Below are 20,393 nucleotides of genomic sequence, written 5' to 3'. Positions count from 1 at the left end.
AGAGGCATTCCATGAGAGTCCACAAACAAATCTGCACAAGTATTAAGTATGTAATGTTCAAGATCTGTCATTTAAAATGAAAATGTGATCTTGAAACTGTTGCAAACTGTAATCTTTTCTTGATAATATTTAGAAACATTAATTACATGTTTTTTCTAACCCCCCTCACTCATGCTTGTCTTTAAAATGTCTTTATAAAAAACATCCCACCTGGTGCCAAAGCAAACATTGACAGTGACTCTCCAGTAGAAGCGACAGCAGTGGCCAGAGATCGCCGATGGTTGAAATACTGAGAAAGGATGGTCACCGTGGGGAGGAAAGTCAGACAATAACCCATGCCTGCACAGTTGAAAAAATTTGTACAAGAAATTCAAAGAATAACAGCACTGTGTGCAAAGTTTTTTGAAGTGGAAAAGTAGTGAAAAAGTGACTAAATGAATACCTGCAACTAATCCGTAGGTGATGTAGATTTGGTTTATGGAGCTGGTAAAGATGGTGGCGATGGTGCCAGAAGTAATAAGCAGTCCTCCAGTCATGACAACAAGTTGAAAGCCAAAGCGGTTGGTCATCATGGAGGCAAAAGGAGCTAAGTGGTACAGTGATTCTCATTATTTCACCGTTATTTTTGTATGTATGTAATGTTAAGTTTTGTAAAGCTGCAGCCACATAGCAACAACACATGTGCTTACCATTGAATGCCATGACAAACACACTAATGGAAACAATCCAGGAGACTCGACTGTTGGTCTCTCCAAACTCGTCTATCAAGTTCTGGAGGAAGATGCCAAAGCTTTTGATGGTGCCATAGGTGAACACCTCCACCAAGAAAAATGCCACAGCCACCACCCATCCCCAGCCACCGTCAGGGACCTCCGAGTACACATTGGGCCCCAAGAAACCACTCAATCCCATGCCCTGGAAAGAAAAACAGCGGGTTAGCGTAACTGCAAAGTAATCAATTAAAAAAAAGTAATAATAATAATAAATCAAATGTGCGTACTTTGACTGGATGATCGAATTAAGACAAAAACACAAAGTAGGGTGGCAACAAATGCTGGACTGTTACTGTAGAGGCGCTCTGACGCGTGAACGCGAGCGGAACGAGAATGCGCCCACAGCCGCAGGACACTGGCCGGGACTCGCAGTAAGTAATTACAGATCAAACCCACAATTCCGTTTCGCTCACACAAACCGGCAGGAATACTTTAATGACGCATTCGGGGAAAATTCATCTTAAACTGGAAATTGCTCTCCGGGTTCGGCAGCCTGCGCGGTAAATGTAAGGAAGAGTGAGTTGCCATTTTTTTCTTCTAGCAATAAACGATCCAGCATCAGCGGGCGCACGCGCTGCTGTGGTCCTGTAGGTACCTGCCGCACAAAAGTCAGCTTCAGCTCTGTGAGGACTGAGTCACTCTCCGCGAAAAAGCTTTCTGAAGTGCTCCTCTTCTGATCACAGACAGTCTGAATACACTGTAAAAAAAATCCGTAAAAATACAGTACAATCTACTGTATAAACGTGAAGGAATTTTCCGTATTAGTCATTTACAGGTATTTTTCTGTAGTTCTCAACTACTGCAATGCATTGTGGGAAAAAGGACCCAAAAAAGGAGGGAAAAGTCAGAGCAAGAGCAGCCATTAGACTTCTTTCAGGCTTCATCTGGATTTTGGACTCTGGAGTTGGAGAAACTGCCTTCAAATTTCCGTGGTAAGTATTAAAACTCATGTTTTCTTTTATTAAAATAATGTTTTTCAAAAGACTCTGCATTTTTATTTAGAAAAAATTGTTAATTTATTTGTTAACTGGTTTTGGCTGTCTCCAGACAACTCAGGAATATTTTGCTGACTCATTTTTTAAATAATCGTTATTTAGGTTTAACATGACTTAAGCTTTTCATTTTAGTTAATGTTATAAATAATTTTTACTGTGATACCACCAGTTTTGCCCTTCAGTGGCTGAACCAGTTTTCATAAATATTATAGTTAGCTGTCTGTGTCTCTCTGGGTATTACACAGCTGTGACTACTAACTAGCTAATTAGCGAAAGTCAGCGATGTAGCTAACTGGGAAAAGTGGGAACTTCATGGTATGTATAGAGAGGAAGAAATTATTTTAGGACTCTAATAAGTGCTATATCAATACCTGTGTTTTACAGTTGGCTCTACTGTACACTTTAAAGGGTTTCAGGCAAAGTTACACTAACCCTAGTTTAAGCCTCAGACCTTCCTGGCTGACGCTAGCAAATGCTAATGTTAGCCTCTGATTTGGGCTGCTAAAGTAAAGACTTTTAGCTAGCTGACCAGCATAGATTATTTCGGTGGTTAACAGACTGTAGTGATAATATTATTGAAAGTATAGTTTCACCTCATTACATTTACAATTATGTCTATTTTGTAGCACATAGAAATGTTTAGTTAATATTTGCAGACGGACACATTTTCCCTGTAACTGTGTTTTTACTCCAACATTTGTTGAAAATGTAATTTATGAAATGCTGAGCAGCATTTCTAGTATGTGGAATATTTTGTCACCCCACTGTGCTAATGTGATTAAATACTAATAATTATTACTAAAAATTCAATAATTAATCAATAATAACTATATCTTGATTGAATTATATTGTAAGCGCAGTGCTGGTGTGCAGGAGCTTTATATGCCTTGTGGGGGATGCTGACATACTGTTATGTCTATATCAAGCTTTTAGCCAAATATAAGCAGAGATATTTGTATCTTTCTTAAAAATTCAGATCCTTAGAGATTATTTGAGAAATGGATCAACAGCTATTACTACTTGAAGTACTCTAAATCCTGCAGTGGAAAAATATCCCTTATTTCACCTTTGATCACACACTTTGGTTTTCCAGTGCAGAGCAATGGCCAAGCAAAGGAAAGACTTCCCCGAGTGAAAAAGAAGATGAACATACAAGCTGGTGATGATCCAGAGCAGCTGGTCTCAGGAAATGAAGAAAAACCCTGATCACCTTTTCCACAGAAACGAGGTGAGTTTAATGTTGTGGTTGATTTAGTTTTCAAGGTATGTATGTTACTTCAATTATAAACTGCTTTTGTTGCAACAGAATGTCGTTATGTGTATGCAACTCACGTGAATTATAATCCTTTTGTAGGGCTGTGTGATATGACCAAAATCTCGCATCCCAATATAAGACATATCTCTCCTGATAACGATATAAATCACAAAATAGTGCATTTTCTGTAAATTCTGTGATTCTCGGGCAACTCGACTTACGTGAAGTGTTTTCAGTTGGGCGTCGTGTACCTGGAGTCGAGTGTTTTGACCGATGCATGAAACTATACATTTTTAGGCATGAGTTTAAACGGCCGCCATTTTCTTTCTGAGTATTTGTTACACGGCGTGCTGCGAGGAAAAGCCTGTTCTAACGTTTGAGTCTAAGGATTATTTTGAGCACCTGACGGCTCTTTTTTGCTTTTCATTCGTAAACTCTCTCGAAACTCTTTCATGTGATTCTTGTGTAGGTGGTTAAAGAGGTTTGTCGCGTTTGAGTGGTGGTGGGGACCAGTTTGTGTCAGACTTTTCATAACCAAACCATGTCCATGCTACAGAGGTAGCCCCTCGTTTAACAATAAGGTCCTCGATTTGTTTTGACTGGTCCATCTGCTTGGAGCTAGCTGGTTCTGCCTCATCCTTGCTGGCCATGCTGGTATTCTCTGTGCCTTCATCTGCGTGGTGACTGTAAGCGCCATTTATAGTTACTTGATGTTTTTATTTGAGGTCATTTGTTTGATGCATATTCTGAAATTTTATGTTTGAGAATAATGTATATCATTTCAGTTCATTTTGAAAAGTCTCAACAGAAACTTGAGCTTTATTGTGAAAGGAAGTCCGTCCATAGTGTGGTTATTGTAAGTATAAGAGAAGGAGAGAACTTTAAGAAATAATATAGCCACTACAGTGACCATCAAAACCATGAAAAAATATTGCCGTAAACAGTTTATTTTGCAATACCACAAAACAAATGATAGCGTATAATATGAAACGATAGACATTTTATATATCGTCATATCGCACCATCCTAATCCTTTTTTGTTTATGTTGTTTTTATGTTCAAGGTAAAAAAATTATAAAAATACAAACTTTTTAAAAATGTCTTGTTGTTTCTCTTTTTTTCCTCAGAATAAATTACGACTAGTCTCAATGGCTGAGATGGAGGAGGAACACAGCGACACGTTAACCCGACTGCTGCAGTTCCTGTATGAACTGAGCAACTCCAAAATCCAAGGAAAAGCTGAGTGTATTTTATTTAAAGCTCAGATGGACCTTGATGGACTAACATGCAGGCTGCATTCAGGACTTTGTCACACTGGTATATGAAGAGTGGTAACAAGAGAAATTGTGCACACACAACGTGTCACTTTATGCTTGCTCTTCTCCAGCCTCTGGTGTCACTTTGTAGTAATTAGTCTTACTATTGTCTTATTTGTTGTGATTTAGGGGTAAAGCACAAGCAGAGGTTTTTGTTTGTAACCGTAACCTCGTTTTCAGAGCCTTGTCTAACATTTAATGGTCGTGAAATATGTCAGACTTTTTCCTCTACTTAAACAGCTAAGAGCATTTGAACACAGTGGAGAAAAAGGTGTGCATTAAGGATTTTGAACTATGATGTTTAAGTGTTGTCACTGCCGAGGATCCTTATTCACTACGCTGCTGTTTACAGTTTAACTTTTCATCAGAACAAGCACTTCTAATTGTACTTTGCTCCTCACTGACAAAGCAAGTCCAGTAAATGCACTTTTATCTTTAAGTTTGGGACAGTAATCTGTCTTAATTTATTTTGTGCTTTAGTTATCATATGGGGAAAGGTTCTGTGGTTATCTATCCGTCCTGTTCGCATAAACCTGAAGTTCAGGAACATCATCTTTAGATCTGTTCAGTTTTATTCATGTGGCACGACTTAAACAGTCAAGTATGTTATATTGTAAGGTAAAGACCCCAAAGAGTTAATCTCGGACAAATGTTCACACAAATGTGAATTACATTCACTTCATTAATGAAGTAAATGCAATTCAGTAATCAAATGTGTTTGGCTATAACTGACTACATGTGTATACTGTACCATAAGTGGACAGACATAGATGTAAACCACACCTTAACCATTTGGCTGAGGCAAAACTACCACAAGGCAGTGATTCTAACTAAAAGGTACTCTGGATATTATTAAATGTGAACATATCGTTAAATATGACTTAACTATATTTTTTGTTTGTCAGGTGTCCTGTTTGAAGAAAACACTTGGTAGCCACTTGAATGAATGTAAATAAACACATTTACATGAGGGCAACCTGATTTCAAGGAAATAAAAATGCTTAAATTTGAAAGCTTGTGAGTTATTTTGTTCATGTATCAGCTGTTTAGTCGTTTTATGACAAGATGGATGCTGTCATTATATTTTAGTATAGTGTTTGAGTTAAGGAGAATAAAAGAATATTTAACATTAATTGTACCAATGTTGTTGTGTATGAAGTGCAAATTAATTTAAAAGTTTTAATTTATGAATTTTTGAGCATATGGTGTACTAGGTTGTAATTGCATAGAAATGTACGTTTAAGGATATAAAGAACTATATGTAATGAGTTACAGTGAAAAGAAGTGTTTGGAAATAGTAATATAAACAGAAATTTCAATTTTTCTATTAACGGAAAATATCAGTTAATGATACAGAAAATATACTGTGAATAAACGGAATTTTCCGTTTTATAGCTGAAGGAAATGTCCGTAAATAGTACAGAGAGTATACTGTAAATCTACAGAATTTTCCGTTTTATCATTTACAGAAAAGTCCGTCAAACTTCCGTAAAAAAACAGAAAATGTACTGGCAGAAAATTACCAGGACATTTTCCGTTTTTCTACGGAATCTTTTTTTACAGTGTAAGAGGTGGTAAGCCTGATCCTTGTCAAATTACACAAATCAGCTGACTTGATAACTGGCTGGGCCTTCCAGTAGATGTTCATATAGTGTTACACCCTCTTTTATATCGCTCTTTCTTTAGCTGCTTGCCTCTTAAATAAAGTCTCTCTGTACATTCTTACGGACTTCTGTTTAATGTACAAACACCAGCAGTGCTGCAACCAAAGATGGTGAGGAGGGGAAAAGGCAAGAGCCGCTGAAGTTCAGCCTCTCCATTCTCCCTGATCAATTATTAATGAAGCTGTGTGTGTGTGTGTGTCTGTGTGTGGGGTGGGGGGGGATTTTGTGAAGTAGTAGTCCATGCAACTTTAGGACAAATTTTTTATTTTACTTTGCTAAATGTCTTGTTATTTTTGTAAGAACGGGAGAAAAAATGAAGCAATAATGCCAGATTAAATCCTAAATCCTTAAATGTACCACCAGGTGATATAGAGACGCCGCTCCTTTGTGAAATTATGTGCAAGAATTATAAATTTTCCATGCGTCTGAGTATTTTTTTATGGCATTCCCAGGTCTCCCAGCCTACCTGTGTTTGGATTTATAATCTCCAGCGTGGTTTGTTTGACCTCATAACTCTCCAGAGCTGCAAACCTGTTGTGTAAGTATCCCCCTCCCTGCCAGATTTTGTAAAATTTCTGAACCTAGCCTTCGTAAGCTGTGCTGGTATGTTAAGCATAGTGTAAATCCTGTTTTTGATATACAGGCTTCTCATATTACATGTCATATATATGTTGAAAAACAAAGAAACAAACAACTATGGCATTCTGGACACTTGCTGTAAATTTTCAGTTAACACAATTACTCTGTAGTATTCGTTTCTGTAAAGCATGTAAACATCAATGAATGACCAGAATGATAAAAGTCTGTCATCATGCACATTCTTTATTATTACATGCAAAAGCAAACACACACGAGCACATCAATGGATCACATTTTAACATATATTTTGTGACACTTACTAAGATGTTCAGTGAATCTTCCATTAACATTTTAATTTTATGCATATGCTTACACATCCCTTTATTAGATAAACTGCTTGTTAACTCACGCAATAGAACATGTGATTGGCTGTTAACTCAGCCAATCACATAGCAGAAATTCAGTGTATTTAGGATTGTAGACATGGTCACTGAGCATCAGAATGGAGAAGAAAGGTGATTTGACTGACTTTGAACCTGACATGGTTGTTAGTGCCAGATGGCCTGGTCTGCAGGGATTTTCCCACACAATCGTCTCTGGGCTTTACAGAGGTCAGATTAGATTGGCCAGACTGCTTTGAGCTGATAGGAAGGCAGCAATAACATAACCACTTGTTAGAGCCAAGGTATGGAAATAAGCATCTATGGATGAATAGCACATCAAACCTTGAAGCAGATAAAGCAGCAGAAGACCAAACTGGGTCTCACTCATGTCAAAACTGGACAACAGAAGATTGGAAAAATGTTGCCTGGTCAGATAAGTCTTGATTTCTGCTATAACATTCACACGGTAGAGTTAGAATTTGCATAAACAACATAAAAGACTGGTGGTGGTTGTAATGTAATGGTGTGGGGGATAGTTTTTGTCACATATCTTGTGTACCAAATAAAATAGCTGGTGAGTCACCCTCAACCAGTTGTGGCAGATGGATTGCCCTCTCTGTACCTGGTTCTGCCAGAGGTTTCCTTCCCACTGTCTGACTGTTGGGATTTTTTCTCTATTATTGTTTTTACCCTACAATAAAAAAAACCCTCAAGGCGGCCCTTGTTGTGATTTGGCGATATATAAATAAAACTGATTTTAATTAACTGTTTTTTTAAAGGTCAACATTTAACTAATTTACTTACAAATGAACTTATGTTTAATCAGTACGCACAAATGGTTCGGCTCTTTAAAAGTAGCATTTCATAACCTAAGTGATCCGTTTCTTAAATATTATCAAATGCATCAAGAAAAGTAGTCACAAGACGAACTAATCCCCAAGGATATAATCAAGTTTTAGAAAAGTTTAAGGCGTGGAAAAATACTAACTGACAACCACAGACTGCAGCTTGATGATTTTTTTTTTTTTTCAGGCGTTTGAAATTAGTCTAGCTTTATCGTGTTTGTGTGGTTCCAAATTAATAAAGAAATATGATATATATGATATAACATAAAATAAAATGGTTTAATCACAGCCGGAAATTAACCACTGAACACTATTTAGCTGTAGAGAAATAACTTTAAATTAAGAGCCAGAGACGGGGGTGGTAATGTTAACCTTTGGGTGCCCCACCCCAGCGGTCCGTTCTCGTGCGACTGACGCAATCCGGTCCGTCTGCGGGGGCGCGTGATGTCCTTGGGCAATAACACCTAAATAAGTGCTCGCAAATAGTTTGTAAGTATTTGTGCGTCGCGTTGTGCGTCGAGTGTTGGCCGGATAATTATTTAAAGTAGCTAATTAAAAGCGAACGTACTCGTTTGTAATGACATGGCTGTAATAAGTCGGAGTGAGCTGTCTCACCTGTAAGAAGCTACTTTCAGAGGGTCCTGTCTTCGCTCGTTGCTTTAATCCCGTAAGTGGCGCGCGAGCGACATCAGTGAACTTGCAAACTTAAGCTAACTTATGGTGCACATACTTCCACAGTCTTTTTTTTCACAAGGACACACACGTGTACAAAGACACCCACACTCACATATATCACATATATGCACGCACGTGTACAAGCATGCTGTATCAGATAAAAGCTGACATTCATGAAAGAGAAGGGGGGGTGGAAGACGGGGTTAAAGAGATCTGGTTGCAGCCAGTTCTTCATAGTACCCCGGCAAACTAAACACACATACCCACACAAAGTTCTTTAACTTGGGGTGTTGAGTTGTTTGAACGGTGCTCTGAGTTAATAGCTGAGAGAGACAGACAGACAGGGAGTTTGTGCCCAACCTCAGGCTTGAATATTTGAAAAACGTTTTGTCAAATCAGAAAAGTATAGATTTGTTGTTTGTTTGTTTTTTAAATCCCTAAACTTTGTTTGATTAAAAAGTGATGTCTGCCATTTACCCGAATTAAGGATTGCACTTTTTAGAGTATCATTCTACAGTTACACTGTCCAGTCATACATAATGTAATACTTGTTTTTTTCTTAAGGATTCTTTAAAAAACACTTAAACACATACTGTGCAAGGCACTAACTCTGCTGCTCTATGCCAAAAGATTTTACTCACTGACATCTGACTCAGTGGGCTCACTGACGACTCTTTCGATGCACCTATAAAATGTCAGCTTTTTTGTTGATTAATTCTTAACCACAAACGCTGACACCATCTTAAAACTGATAGGAACTAGACAAACATCACACGTGCTGGTGTGATGAGGCACAAAGTCTCTTTTACAGGATATGTAACAGGTTTTGAAATGATTTAAGGTAATTTGGATCAACTGATCTCGTTATTCTGTCTAAGCTTACTCTGCAAAATCTTGGAATGTAGTTAGTAATTTTCCATAGAAGCTTAAACATAGCGACATCTTGCTCCATGCTAGTTTATAACACTCTGATCCTAGACTGCACAACAGTCACAAACACTCATATTTAAAACTAGTAGCACTGGTCAATACCTGATACTAGTTAATAAAGCTGTATCATGATGTGTTGTGTTGATACGCAGGGATGTCTAGCATGTTCACCATTCTGTAGCATCAAGTCTTCTTTTAACAACAGTTCATAAACTGAGGAGACCAGCTGCTGGACTTTTGAGAGAGAAATATGGCCACATTGTGCTGGGTCGTTTTTGGTCATATTTTTCCTGTCATGTTGTGCCAGATGTTTTCAGCTGTTGAAAGGTCTTGACTGCAGGCAGGCCACTTCAGCACCCGATCTCTTCTCCTATGAAGTCATGCTGCTGTAATCATTGCAGTGTGCGGTTTAGCTTCATCATGCTCAAATATACAAAGACTTCACTGAAGAAAATGTCATCTGTATGGGAGCATATGTTGCTCTAAAACTTCTATATACCTTTCAGCAGTGATGCTGCTTTTCGAGGTGTGCAAGCTGACAATTCCATAAGAACTGATGCATCCACGTACCATTAGAGCTGCAGGTTTTTGAACCAAGCACTGATAACAAGCCAGATAGTCCTTTGTTTGATGTCCATGTCTTCCAAAAAGAATTTCAAATTTTGATTTGTCTGACCAAAGAACAGTTTTTCACTTTTAAGTTCACTTTTGCCCAGAGCAGACAGCAGCGTTTCTGGATGGTGTGCAAACATGGGTTCTGCTTTGTACGGTAGAGCTTTAACCTGCATATGCAGATTTTAATGCAGTTCCTCCTGAGGCTGTCACGATTTGGCAGTGTGGTGGGAAGTATGTGGACCAAAATGTAGGACTCTTGATGGAAAATAAGCTCTAGAGGCAGGTTTATTATGGAACTCTTACATCAAAAGCTGAGCTAATAATCAATAACCGATTATCACTAGTGGACGTGGAACAAGGACAACACACTACCAAGTGGGGAAGACATGACAAGGAACAAGGGGACATTCAGACAATAAATACACAAGAGGTAACTAGAGAAGAGGAAACAGGTGGGAGCGTAGTTGGGACCAATCACAGAAACAAGACTTGGGAAAGTAAAGCCAAAAACTAAACACGTGGGACAATATTTACAAAATTAAAACAGGAAGTAACTAAAACGGGACAACACTGAACACAGAAAAGGAGGGGTTCTCTGTGTTAGGTGTCACAGGAAATGCAGAGGGAGACATAACAAAAAGAAAGAGAATGTAAACAAACCAAAACCAAGAACTAAACTACATCCTAAGGATATAAACAAAGAAGCACATCATAGATATCTATAATGGATAAAAAATTAGAACATTAGGCCATCACGAGCATCCAGTATTGATTTTTAGTCTTGTTCCTTCCTTTTCAGTCTCTGTGTCGCTGCTATAAATTTCAAACTGAACAATATGTATGTGTAAAATATTTCTATGTTTTCTTTGTTCTATTTGTTCTATTGTGATTAAAATATGGGCTTTTTAGATTGGTAGATCATTGCTTTCTGTTTTTATTATTACAAAGCATCCCTTTTTTGGGGAATTAAGGTTATAATTGCGAGTAATCTTTTGCAGGTTTTGATTCAAAATGACGGAGGCCACACCCCAGCTTCTTTTTGCTGCAATGCTGTTATTTGGGCTGCTGCTCCAGACAGTGTCCCAGCATGGACCCACAGCTGATAAACCCAAAGAGAAACCCAATTTCATCATCATACTGGCAGATGACATTGGCTGGGGTGATCTGGACGCTAATCAGCTCGAAGAGAGGGCAAACAACACACCTTACCTCAACCTGATGGCCCTGCAAGGACTACGGTACAAAATTTGATTCAGATCTATGAACCTTTTCTTATTTTATATTCATTATGTATCAGACGGATGTTTCTACCCTTGGCTGTTTTTGATGTCAGTACTTCAATACTATTATCTGAGGCACAGTACACCAGCATATATAGTTCAGTATTAGTAAACTCGGTGATGGAGAATACTGCTGCTTTGACAGCTGTCCACATCAGATGACAATCATCAATACCCTCTATAAAGAGAGTAAGCCACAGAAGGTCACTGCTGAAAAAACTTGGTGTTCACAGGGTACTGTATCAAAGAATATTAATGGAAGGTGGACTGGAGGGGACAATTCAATTAAGTAAGCACTTTGGCAACAGTGGGAAGGAAACATGCTCTTTTAACAGGAAGAAACTTCTAGCAGAGCTAGGCTCACGGAGGGGCGGCCATCTGTCACGACTGGTTGGGTTTGAGGTGAGCAACACAGGATGAAGGCACGCTGTGGAACTGAGCTAGAGATTAATAATAAGTAATTATTATTAACCACACTACCACAATTAGTTAATAATTAGTGTGACAGGAAAAGATGTACAAGCAACAGGGATGGCTCCAAGCTCCAGAACTTCAAAAGTAGTGGAGTGAGGATATTGTCAGTGCATCAAGAGGCAGCACACATTGATGTCTTCTGAAAAAGGGCTGTGACCTTTGCATTTCTAATTAAGTCTAATCTTATCTGAGCTCAGGGGAAAAGTAAGTGGACTGTTGTTCAGTGGTCCAACGTTCTCTTTTTAACAAAAGTACATATTTCACTTAGAAATCAAGGACCTACATTCCTGAGGAACATCAGAGAGAGTACAAGTCTGGTGAGAGTCTGTGATTTTGAGTGCCATACTATCTTCTCATATGGGTGGCGGATGGTGCAGTGTGTTTGATGAAATCCACAATCAGCTTAGTCATTTTTGAGCCCTCCATCTATTGACATTCTTTATGGAGATGCTGATTTCCTTTTCCAGCAAGGCATAGCACAACTGTGATGGACCAAGTTGAAAAAACAGGAGGAGTCACAGGAATGATTAGAAAAATAGGGTTTCCATTTATTTAACCCCAAAAATTATATTTACAAAAATGACAAATGTTGAGCTCATAAAAGAGATCAAAGAAACAAAACGAAACTCAGGCAAAGACTGCAAACTTAACAAACTAAGCAACTGCCCAAAAAAACATAACTGACCTAAACAGGAAATGACACACAAGGGTATATATAATGGCTGATCAGGCCACTATGACACACGAGGGGTAACTAAACAAAACACAATCATAAACCACAAAAATGATGCAGTACCGCCTGGTTTGTTTATACACTAAACACCAAAGAAGAAAATCAAAACCAGTGAACCCTAAACTCAAATATCTAATCAAATACAAAAGCTTTTTTAAATTAAAGAAAATACACATTCTCCCCTTCAGCAGGAAGTGGTGGTGCGGTCCAATTATCCCTCTTTGTATTTAGTGGTTTCAAACCCTGCCAATCACCTTTTGTCCGGCAACTCCCAACCAGGGATGATGGCAGGTAAGTAGTAAAAGAAACAAAGGTTAGTCAGAAATCAAACAAAATAATGAACTGGTATGAATACATAACCTAAATGTGCACGCTTACAAATGGAACAAATATATCCAAACCAATCAATAAACTTATTGGAAACTAAAGTGTGTTATTGTGTTCAAATGAAGAAATGAAAATACACAAGAGTTACCAACTTTAGAGTGTGGCCATGGGTTTGGCCATCACAGTAGCAATGCCAAAACTACTACCAAATAAATTGTTGATCATGTTATTACTGTGTTTGATTAGCAAGCCAGTTTGCTCGACCTGAAGTCCATAGAGAAAATATATGGGATATTATGTTAGAGGAAGACTTTGAGGCAGGAAGTTAAGTTACAAGTGGAGCCTTTATTTGTGAGTCCTTTTAAAGACAAAGTACTCACACAGACCATGGGAAAAGGAACAAAAAGCCCAACAACAACAAAGCATGACAGAAGGCATCAGGCAACACTGGAGCAAACAGAAATCCAGAAAACATGAAACACAGGACATAAAAGCATCTTGATCATGTATTTACACAGATAACACAGAGCAGAACACACAAGGAAACAGTTCATATCAAGAGGCGTCAGTATGAGAGATGCATACAGTCACAAAGCCATGCAGGATAACTAGAACTAGACACTGAAAAGAACTCTCCAATGGAAACCTGGCAATAACCAAAAGTCAGATAACATTGAGACAAGAAGACTCCTGCACATTAACCAAGATGAAAGAGACAATGAAAGTTATAAAGCACAGATACATAAACAAAACAGGGAACACAGTCTGGGAAATAGAATAATACAATCAGAAGTCAGTGATTTTCCAAGAAAATTTCACTAAAATGACAGTGAAATAAAGCAAAAGTGAAGCTTGATGTGGCTAGAATAATAATGAAAACCAAACCGAAAATTCAAGAATAACACAAAAACACAGGATGATATGATGATAATGTATTTTTTATGTTTTTAATTCTCCAGAATGACCGACTTCCACTCCCCAGCCTCAACATGCTCTCCGTCCCGTGCTGCTATCCTGACAGGTCGTTATGGCCTAAGAAACGGGGTGACTCACAACTTCGGGGTGAATTCTCTGGCTGGTCTGCCTCTGACTGAAGTTACCTTACCTCAGCTACTACAGAAGGCAGGATATCACACTGCCATGATCGGGAAATGGCATCTCGGACACAATGGACTATACAGTCCAACTAACAGAGGTATGTGGGACTGACATTTAAGCATAGCGTCTGTCAACTTCAGCTTACCAAAATGTAGTGGAAAAAAATAGCAGTTAGTTTTAGATAAGAACTATTTACGTGCAAAATATAAGTATAATAATATAATATAATAAAATAATATAATGATATATTGCACTGTGTCATTATTTATTTAACAAAAACTGAGCCAAAATGTGGAAGCAGTGTTTAAAAAATAAGTGCAGTCCATGGTTTAATAGCTTGTAGAATCACCTTTAGCAGCAGTAACTTTAAATATTCATTTTATGTGTGACTTTGTCCCCCATGTTGTCTTCCCTCTCATCTTTCAAAGGTTGCTGAGGTTTATGCACAGCTCTTTTAATGCCCCAACATAGTATTTTAGTCAGGTTGAGGTCTGGAATTTGACTGGGCCATTATAACATCGTGATTTTTTCTTTGTCAGTCATTCTGTTGTGGATATGCTGCTACATTTGGGATCACTGTAATGCGTTGGACAATCTGTCAGACAGATGGCCTCACATTTCACTCTAGAATAGTTTGGTACATCAATGCAGAAGTCTTGTGCTTTGTTCACGTTTAACATCACAAAACTAAACCATGCTACCTTTAAAACCTTTGAAACGACAGATACTGTGCTTTCTTTGACCATGACAGTATATTAGACTTTTGCTTTTGTCACTTCAATATTTAAACCTTTGATACACAATTTGATACGCAATTTTATTTAAATGTGCTGATAAGTTTTCATAAAATCTGTTCTAAATCACAGTAAATTGTATGTTTTAAGTGGAAACCACAAGCTACTCTATACTTTGAGAATGCATAGAAGTATAAGATATAATTAAGTCTAAGAGAGATGGAGGTAATATTTACATTTGCTAGTGACCAATCCAGCTAGAAAACTGCAAAGAGTTTACAGTCAGCTGCTAAGAGTTAGCAAAATGGCAGCAGTACAGCCAGAAGAAATGCTGAAAAAATAAATGTGCAGGTATTTATCTATCGGTTGAGCATTCAATACTTTTTGTGTGTTTCACATAAAACAGTGATCAGTGGGTTAATGTAGACAGTTTTCCTGTTGCACAATGCTGTATCTTTCCACTTAAGTTTTGTTGTTTGGTATCTGTGAAACATTTGCCGGCCTCACTGCAGGACGCAGACTGCACAGGGTCACTAATCACGTCCTCCAACCAGCTGTGTCTAGTGAGACAACATATTTGCACCTGACAACACACAGGCCAGACTTACAACTGCCCCCGTCCCATCCCCTTCCCTGCACCACAACCACAAAACTTTCACATCAGCATCTTTAAAGCACTGACTGGCCTTGTGCTCAGGCAGGTATAAACAGGTAGTGCAGGGAAAAATACCTGACTACTCTAGTTACCATAAGGACACATGTAGAGAGTTGAGAGATAAGACCTTTTTTATGGTAAGGTGATAACACGCTGATACTTTGATTAATATTTGCAATATTTTCTATATCGCTTGTGCAGGTTTTGACTACTACTTAGGTATTCCCTTCAGTAATGACATGGGATGTACTGATATCCCAGGATATAACCTGCCCCAGTGCCTCCCCTGTGACTCATATGGACCACAAGTGATCAGGTGTAGTACTGTGACAGTGTCACACAATAATGAAAGTATAGGTTGCACAGTGACTAGCAAAACTTTGCAAGTAGCTATTTATTTATTAGAAGTATATATATTTTTTTCCTATACTATAACAAGTATGCATGGATACAAGTCCTTTCTTCCAAGGCCTCACCAAGCCAAATGTAGTTTTATTACAATTTATTGTTTTTGTGCTCTAGATTGAAGAGGAACATACATGGAGGTTGTTATTCCAGAATCGGCCTTCCTCTGATTGAAAATAGCAGTATTGTGGAGCAGCCGCTTGACCTGTGGACACTAACAGAGCAATACAAGTCTGCTGCACTCAGGATTATACACAATGCAAGGTACAGTACAGAACCCAGTACAGACCTGTATGAGCTAAAAACATATTTGCACCTCATGAGTTACCTGTGTTAACTTTAGAAAGGTTACTGTAGTGCAAATATGCTGTAAAAAATGTACATTAAAGCAGCACAGGGTTTCCTGAGCCTTATTTTGCAACCATGTGTCTGAGCCAAAAAAGCCCTAGTTCCCTACAGCCAGTGAAATCTATCAGGTATAGGTGTGTTACATCTTTCTTTAGACAATATGCGTGTGTGTGAAAGTTAAGAAGTGAAATCTGATGTGATTTTGAGTTTCACGCATTATTTCCACAACAATACAATACAATATCTGTGCATTAAATGATTCTCTTTGAATGATTCCACGTGAGGCTGTTATCATCGGCTTGATCTGAGCAGTGTTTCAAAATGTTGCTTTATTGCCTGAGGATATGCATGTACTGTGGATCCTCTGTCGACACACAAGGTGTTGAGATCAGGAAAATCAGGTGAAAACAGGTACTAGCTCTTGCAAACATCTGTAGTTGATTGCCTTGGATGAGAAAAGAAGAAAGTGCTGCAGTTTACAAGGTTGTCCATGTTTATCATAATGAAAGAACATTACAACAATGTTTTAGTATGGTTCTTTGGTGTGCTTTATGATTTCTGAACCATGAAGAATTAAGATAAGTTTGTGTGGAATGATTTTTCCTGATGGAAATTGTTAATAACAGGATAACCTGCTAACAGAGCTTATTCCAGTAGAGTATATATTTTTGAAAGATGCTATATTATATTTACGAACAGAACAAAAAACACATTCAGTGCTGTATGCACTATATGGCAATGTTACATATATAAACTCTGCAAATGTATCGGCAAGAGATAAGAGTGCTGGTAGTACTATTGAACACAAACTATGTATTTATGTGATGTAGGGGTGGGAGGACATAATTGGACCCTGCTGTTTGCAGCTGTGTGCGAAAGGCAACATGCCTTTATGTTACATGACTGCATCATTTGAACGAGTGTAGCTGTGACTGTAAGTAATGAGCTGTAAAGGCATAGAAGGGTTTTGTTTTTGTTTTCTATCAGTGAAGCTCTTTTAAGTTGATAATGCTGTGTTTTGGATGGAAAAATTAAATTGCAAGCACAGAACTGCTTGTTTTTTGACAGACATGTTTTTGTTTCAGTTTAAGCATGAGTAAAAATGGGTAATTCTGATGTAGAAGCTGGTTTGGAGCTATGAAAGAAGCACAACACAGCACAATAGCATGGCAGATATCCCGAGGCATCATCAGCAGGAAATACACAGCTGATGGCTGCTCTCCAAGTACCCCATAACTGTGTTTGTCCAGGATTACTGTTATGTTGCTGTGACAAGTGTCTGAAATAGCATTTGGCAGTCAGTGAATGAAGAGTTTGTCAGGTCATTTAGCTTTAATACAAATCTGCTTGTAAGCCAATAGTTTATTTTTTTCAATGCAGCATTCGCCAGCCTTATTTTTTGACACAGTTTCCTTTTATTAATTGTATTTTCAGTGAGCAAGGACAGCCTTATCTGCTCTACATAGCACTTGCTCATATGCACGTCCCCTTGGCCCCTCCACTATCTCCAGATGCCCCTACCACTGATAATCACCCAAATAGTGGAGTGTATGCTGCCAGTCTGCGAGAGCTGGATAGTCTGGTTGGGGCAATAAAGAATGCTTCTGATGCCACAGACAGAGACAATACACTCATCTGGTTCACTGGTTGGTCACTGGGATTCATGTCTGATATTCTGACAAAGCCTGTAATACTGTCTTGAATGTCTTGCCTTGTGTGCACACTCTTTATAGGTGACAACGGTCCATGGGAACAGAAATGCCAGTATGCAGGAAGCGTAGGGCCCTTCAGAGGCAAATGGCAGACCAGCAAAGGTAAATAAAATGAACTTTCTGGGCACTGTAAAGTCCACTTTATTGCTTTGCATCATCATATTTTAATTTTTTTCTGCCTGTGTACTAGGTGGCGGTTCAGCTAAGCAGACTACGTGGGAGGGTGGTCACAGAGTGCCTACAGTGGCTTATTGGCCTGGAAGGATTCCTGCAAATACCACCAGCTCGGCCCTGCTCAGGTGGACCACTTTAGTAGTATGCACAGGCTAGTTTATATCATTTAAATGGGTATATGCATACAATATATTTGTGAATATAGATGAGCAATTTTATAGATCCTATAAATTATATGACTACCCTACACGGTCATAAAGCCAAAGAGTACAGGAGAACCTTGTTTACTGACTCACCCAACAGTCTTTTACCAGCCATTAAAAACAGTGCTTACTCACTCCTTATCTCTTTGTGCAGTGGTATGGACATCTTCCCAACTGTTCTGTCTCTGGCGGGGGTAACACTCCCTTCTGACAGACGTTATGATGGCATTGATGCCACAAATATCCTCCTAAATGGTGAACAGTTGGGCCACGAGGTAAAAAAAAAAATCACTTTGAATTTATATTTAGCTGTATATACTTGCTGGCCACTTTGCTACGTACACCTGTTCAGCAGTTGTTAGCGCCAGTCAGGCTGGTCTGAGTATTTAAGAAACAGCTGATCTGCTGGGATTTTCCTGCACAACCATCTCTTGGGTTTGCAAAGAATGGTCCAGGAAAAGGATATAATATCCAGTGAGCGACAGTTCTTTGGTCAACACTGCTTTGTCAATGACATAGGTCAAAGAAGAATGACCAGCTGATGGGAAGATAACAGTAACTCAAATAACCACTCATTACAACCGGGGTATGCAGAAGAGCATCTCTAAATACGGGGTCAGAATTTGGCTTGAATAGAATAAAAGTATAGAACGATCCTGGCTTGTGTCCATGGTTCAGTCTGTTGCTGGTAGTGTAATAGTGTGAGGGATGCTTTCTTATATTCTCTGAGAACCAATTGAGTACCAGTCGTTTAAATGCCAAAACCTGAGTATTGTTGCTAACTATATCCATGCTTTTATGACCACATGTACCCATCTTCTGAAAGAGGGTTCAGCCTGGTATTAGCAAGGTGTATTACCAAGTGGCCTGCTAGTGTACTTTTCACAGTGATGTTGTATTTTTGAGTTGCCTGCAGACATCAATCCTTCTTTTCTGTAGTTTCTCTTCCACCCTAACAGTGGTGCTGCAGGGAGGTTTGGTGACCTTCAGACAGTTCGCAATGGGAAACACAAAGCTTTCTACATCACAGGTACTGGTCAAATGGAGGGCACGCGTGTCCACCATCCACAAGCCATTACACTACAGTCAGGCATCATGTCATGTTATTACAACAGCTTGAGAAACGAACTTCTCTAATGCTGATGACGTGTTTATTCACGTATGTTTGCAGTGCTGCTTGTTATGCCCTACCACTGTGGTGGATTGTTTACATAATGTCATCATGGTGGTACCAGACTGGTGGCCCTGCTCAGCAGACACAGATATTTCAAAAAGAAAAACAACCCTAAAGGCTACACTGTAGCAGATTCATTCTCATCCTTAAGCATCATCTTGCAAAAATGACTATCTTTGCATTTATTTAAATAATTCTAAACCCTGAACTACAGTAGTAACTCAGCAGTGTTTCAGAACACTCTTCAATTGAATGTAGGTGGAAAAGGGGCTTATGAGGAATGCACGTATTCCTGTTTCTTTATAGGTGCAGCAGAAGCATGCGGTGGAGGAACAGGAAAGCAGCAGGTCCATGATCCTCCACTAATATTTGATCTTGAGCGTGATGAGGCTGAGGAAACACCTTTGGATGTCAAGACAACTGAATACCAGGTGGTAGCGGAGAGGATCGCTCGCAGGAGGGAGAAGCTATTATGGGACATCGCCACTGACAAGTCAGTGTCCATCGCAGATTACAGGACAGACAAGTCAGCAGCACCGTGCTGTGACCTGACACAGACTGTTTGTCGTTGCCCCAGGCTGGGTTGAGGGTGGAATTCACATGTAAACACTCACACAAGAGGCTGATAAGAGAGGCTCACAGATGGAGAAACAAATCTCACTCTTTAAAAAAAAAATGTGATTAGCACTTTGTTTGTAGAAAATGAGATTAGTGAAGGGGTTCAATGGCCAGAGGCTACAGGACATGTACAAACAGGAGGAGAGGGCAAAGAGAAGTAGGTAGATGAACTTTGGCCTGTTAGTAAAACAGTGGCTGGAGTAATTCTCAGTAATTTTAGAAAAATAACACATCTTATATCAGATCATAAGACATACTAAATTTAGTGGATAGGGTTGGGCTTAAGGCAGAGACTTTTGTTGCGTTAATCAAATTTTGGAGACCAAACTTCTGAAAATAGATCCTTATTGTTATCTTGTTGGATATTTGATGACTTTTGATATAATATTCAAACATTTATAATATAATTACAAATAAAACAAACAAAA

At 38.8% G+C, this 20,393-nt stretch overlaps 2 protein-coding genes across 8 annotated transcripts in view; one reads left to right on the top strand and one right to left on the bottom strand.

Moving 5' to 3' along the window:
- Positions 1–8,558, bottom strand: part of LOC116320119 (monocarboxylate transporter 7) — a 10,842-nt gene extending 2,284 nt beyond the window's left edge. The window contains exons 1-4 of one of the 3 annotated variants that reach the window (XM_039616137.1): positions 8,426–8,558; positions 690–915; positions 443–586; positions 211–339 (exon numbers count right to left, since the gene is read on the bottom strand). In XM_039616137.1, the coding sequence (XP_039472071.1) occupies positions 211–339; positions 443–586; positions 690–912 (496 nt within the window). In that variant the 5' untranslated portion in view covers positions 913–915; positions 8,426–8,558. Of the gene's footprint in view, positions 1–210; positions 340–442; positions 587–689; positions 916–1,000; positions 1,143–1,368; positions 1,705–8,425 lie in introns of those variants that run through there. The other 2 variants (XM_039616138.1, XM_031739638.2) reach the window with 2 other exon arrangements.
- Positions 1,062–20,393, top strand: arsg (arylsulfatase G). 5 transcript variants are annotated; one of them, XM_031739639.2, is made up of 12 exons: positions 1,062–1,144; positions 6,456–6,541; positions 11,029–11,268; positions 13,804–14,039; positions 15,533–15,647; positions 15,854–16,000; positions 17,519–17,730; positions 17,818–17,898; positions 17,987–18,095; positions 18,328–18,448; positions 19,113–19,203; positions 19,654–20,393. In XM_031739639.2, the coding sequence occupies exons 3-12, from the start codon at positions 11,042–11,044 to the stop codon at positions 19,932–19,934; spliced, it is 1,620 nt and encodes a 539-aa protein (XP_031595499.1). In that variant the 5' UTR covers positions 1,062–1,144; positions 6,456–6,541; positions 11,029–11,041; the 3' UTR covers positions 19,935–20,393. The 5 variants fall into 5 exon arrangements, with proteins under 5 accessions (XP_031595499.1, XP_039472073.1, XP_031595500.1 ...); XM_039616139.1 differs by having other exon boundaries at positions 1,066–1,289; XM_031739640.2 differs by lacking the exons at positions 1,062–1,144; positions 6,456–6,541 and adding an exon at positions 7,059–7,393.

This window comes from Oreochromis aureus, linkage group 8, assembly GCF_013358895.1.
Source record: "Oreochromis aureus strain Israel breed Guangdong linkage group 8, ZZ_aureus, whole genome shotgun sequence".
NCBI classification, from domain to species: domain Eukaryota; kingdom Metazoa; phylum Chordata; class Actinopteri; order Cichliformes; family Cichlidae; genus Oreochromis; species Oreochromis aureus.
The sequence above is the reverse complement of the archived record's forward strand: the minus strand, read 5'-3'. Positions and strand labels throughout refer to the sequence as shown.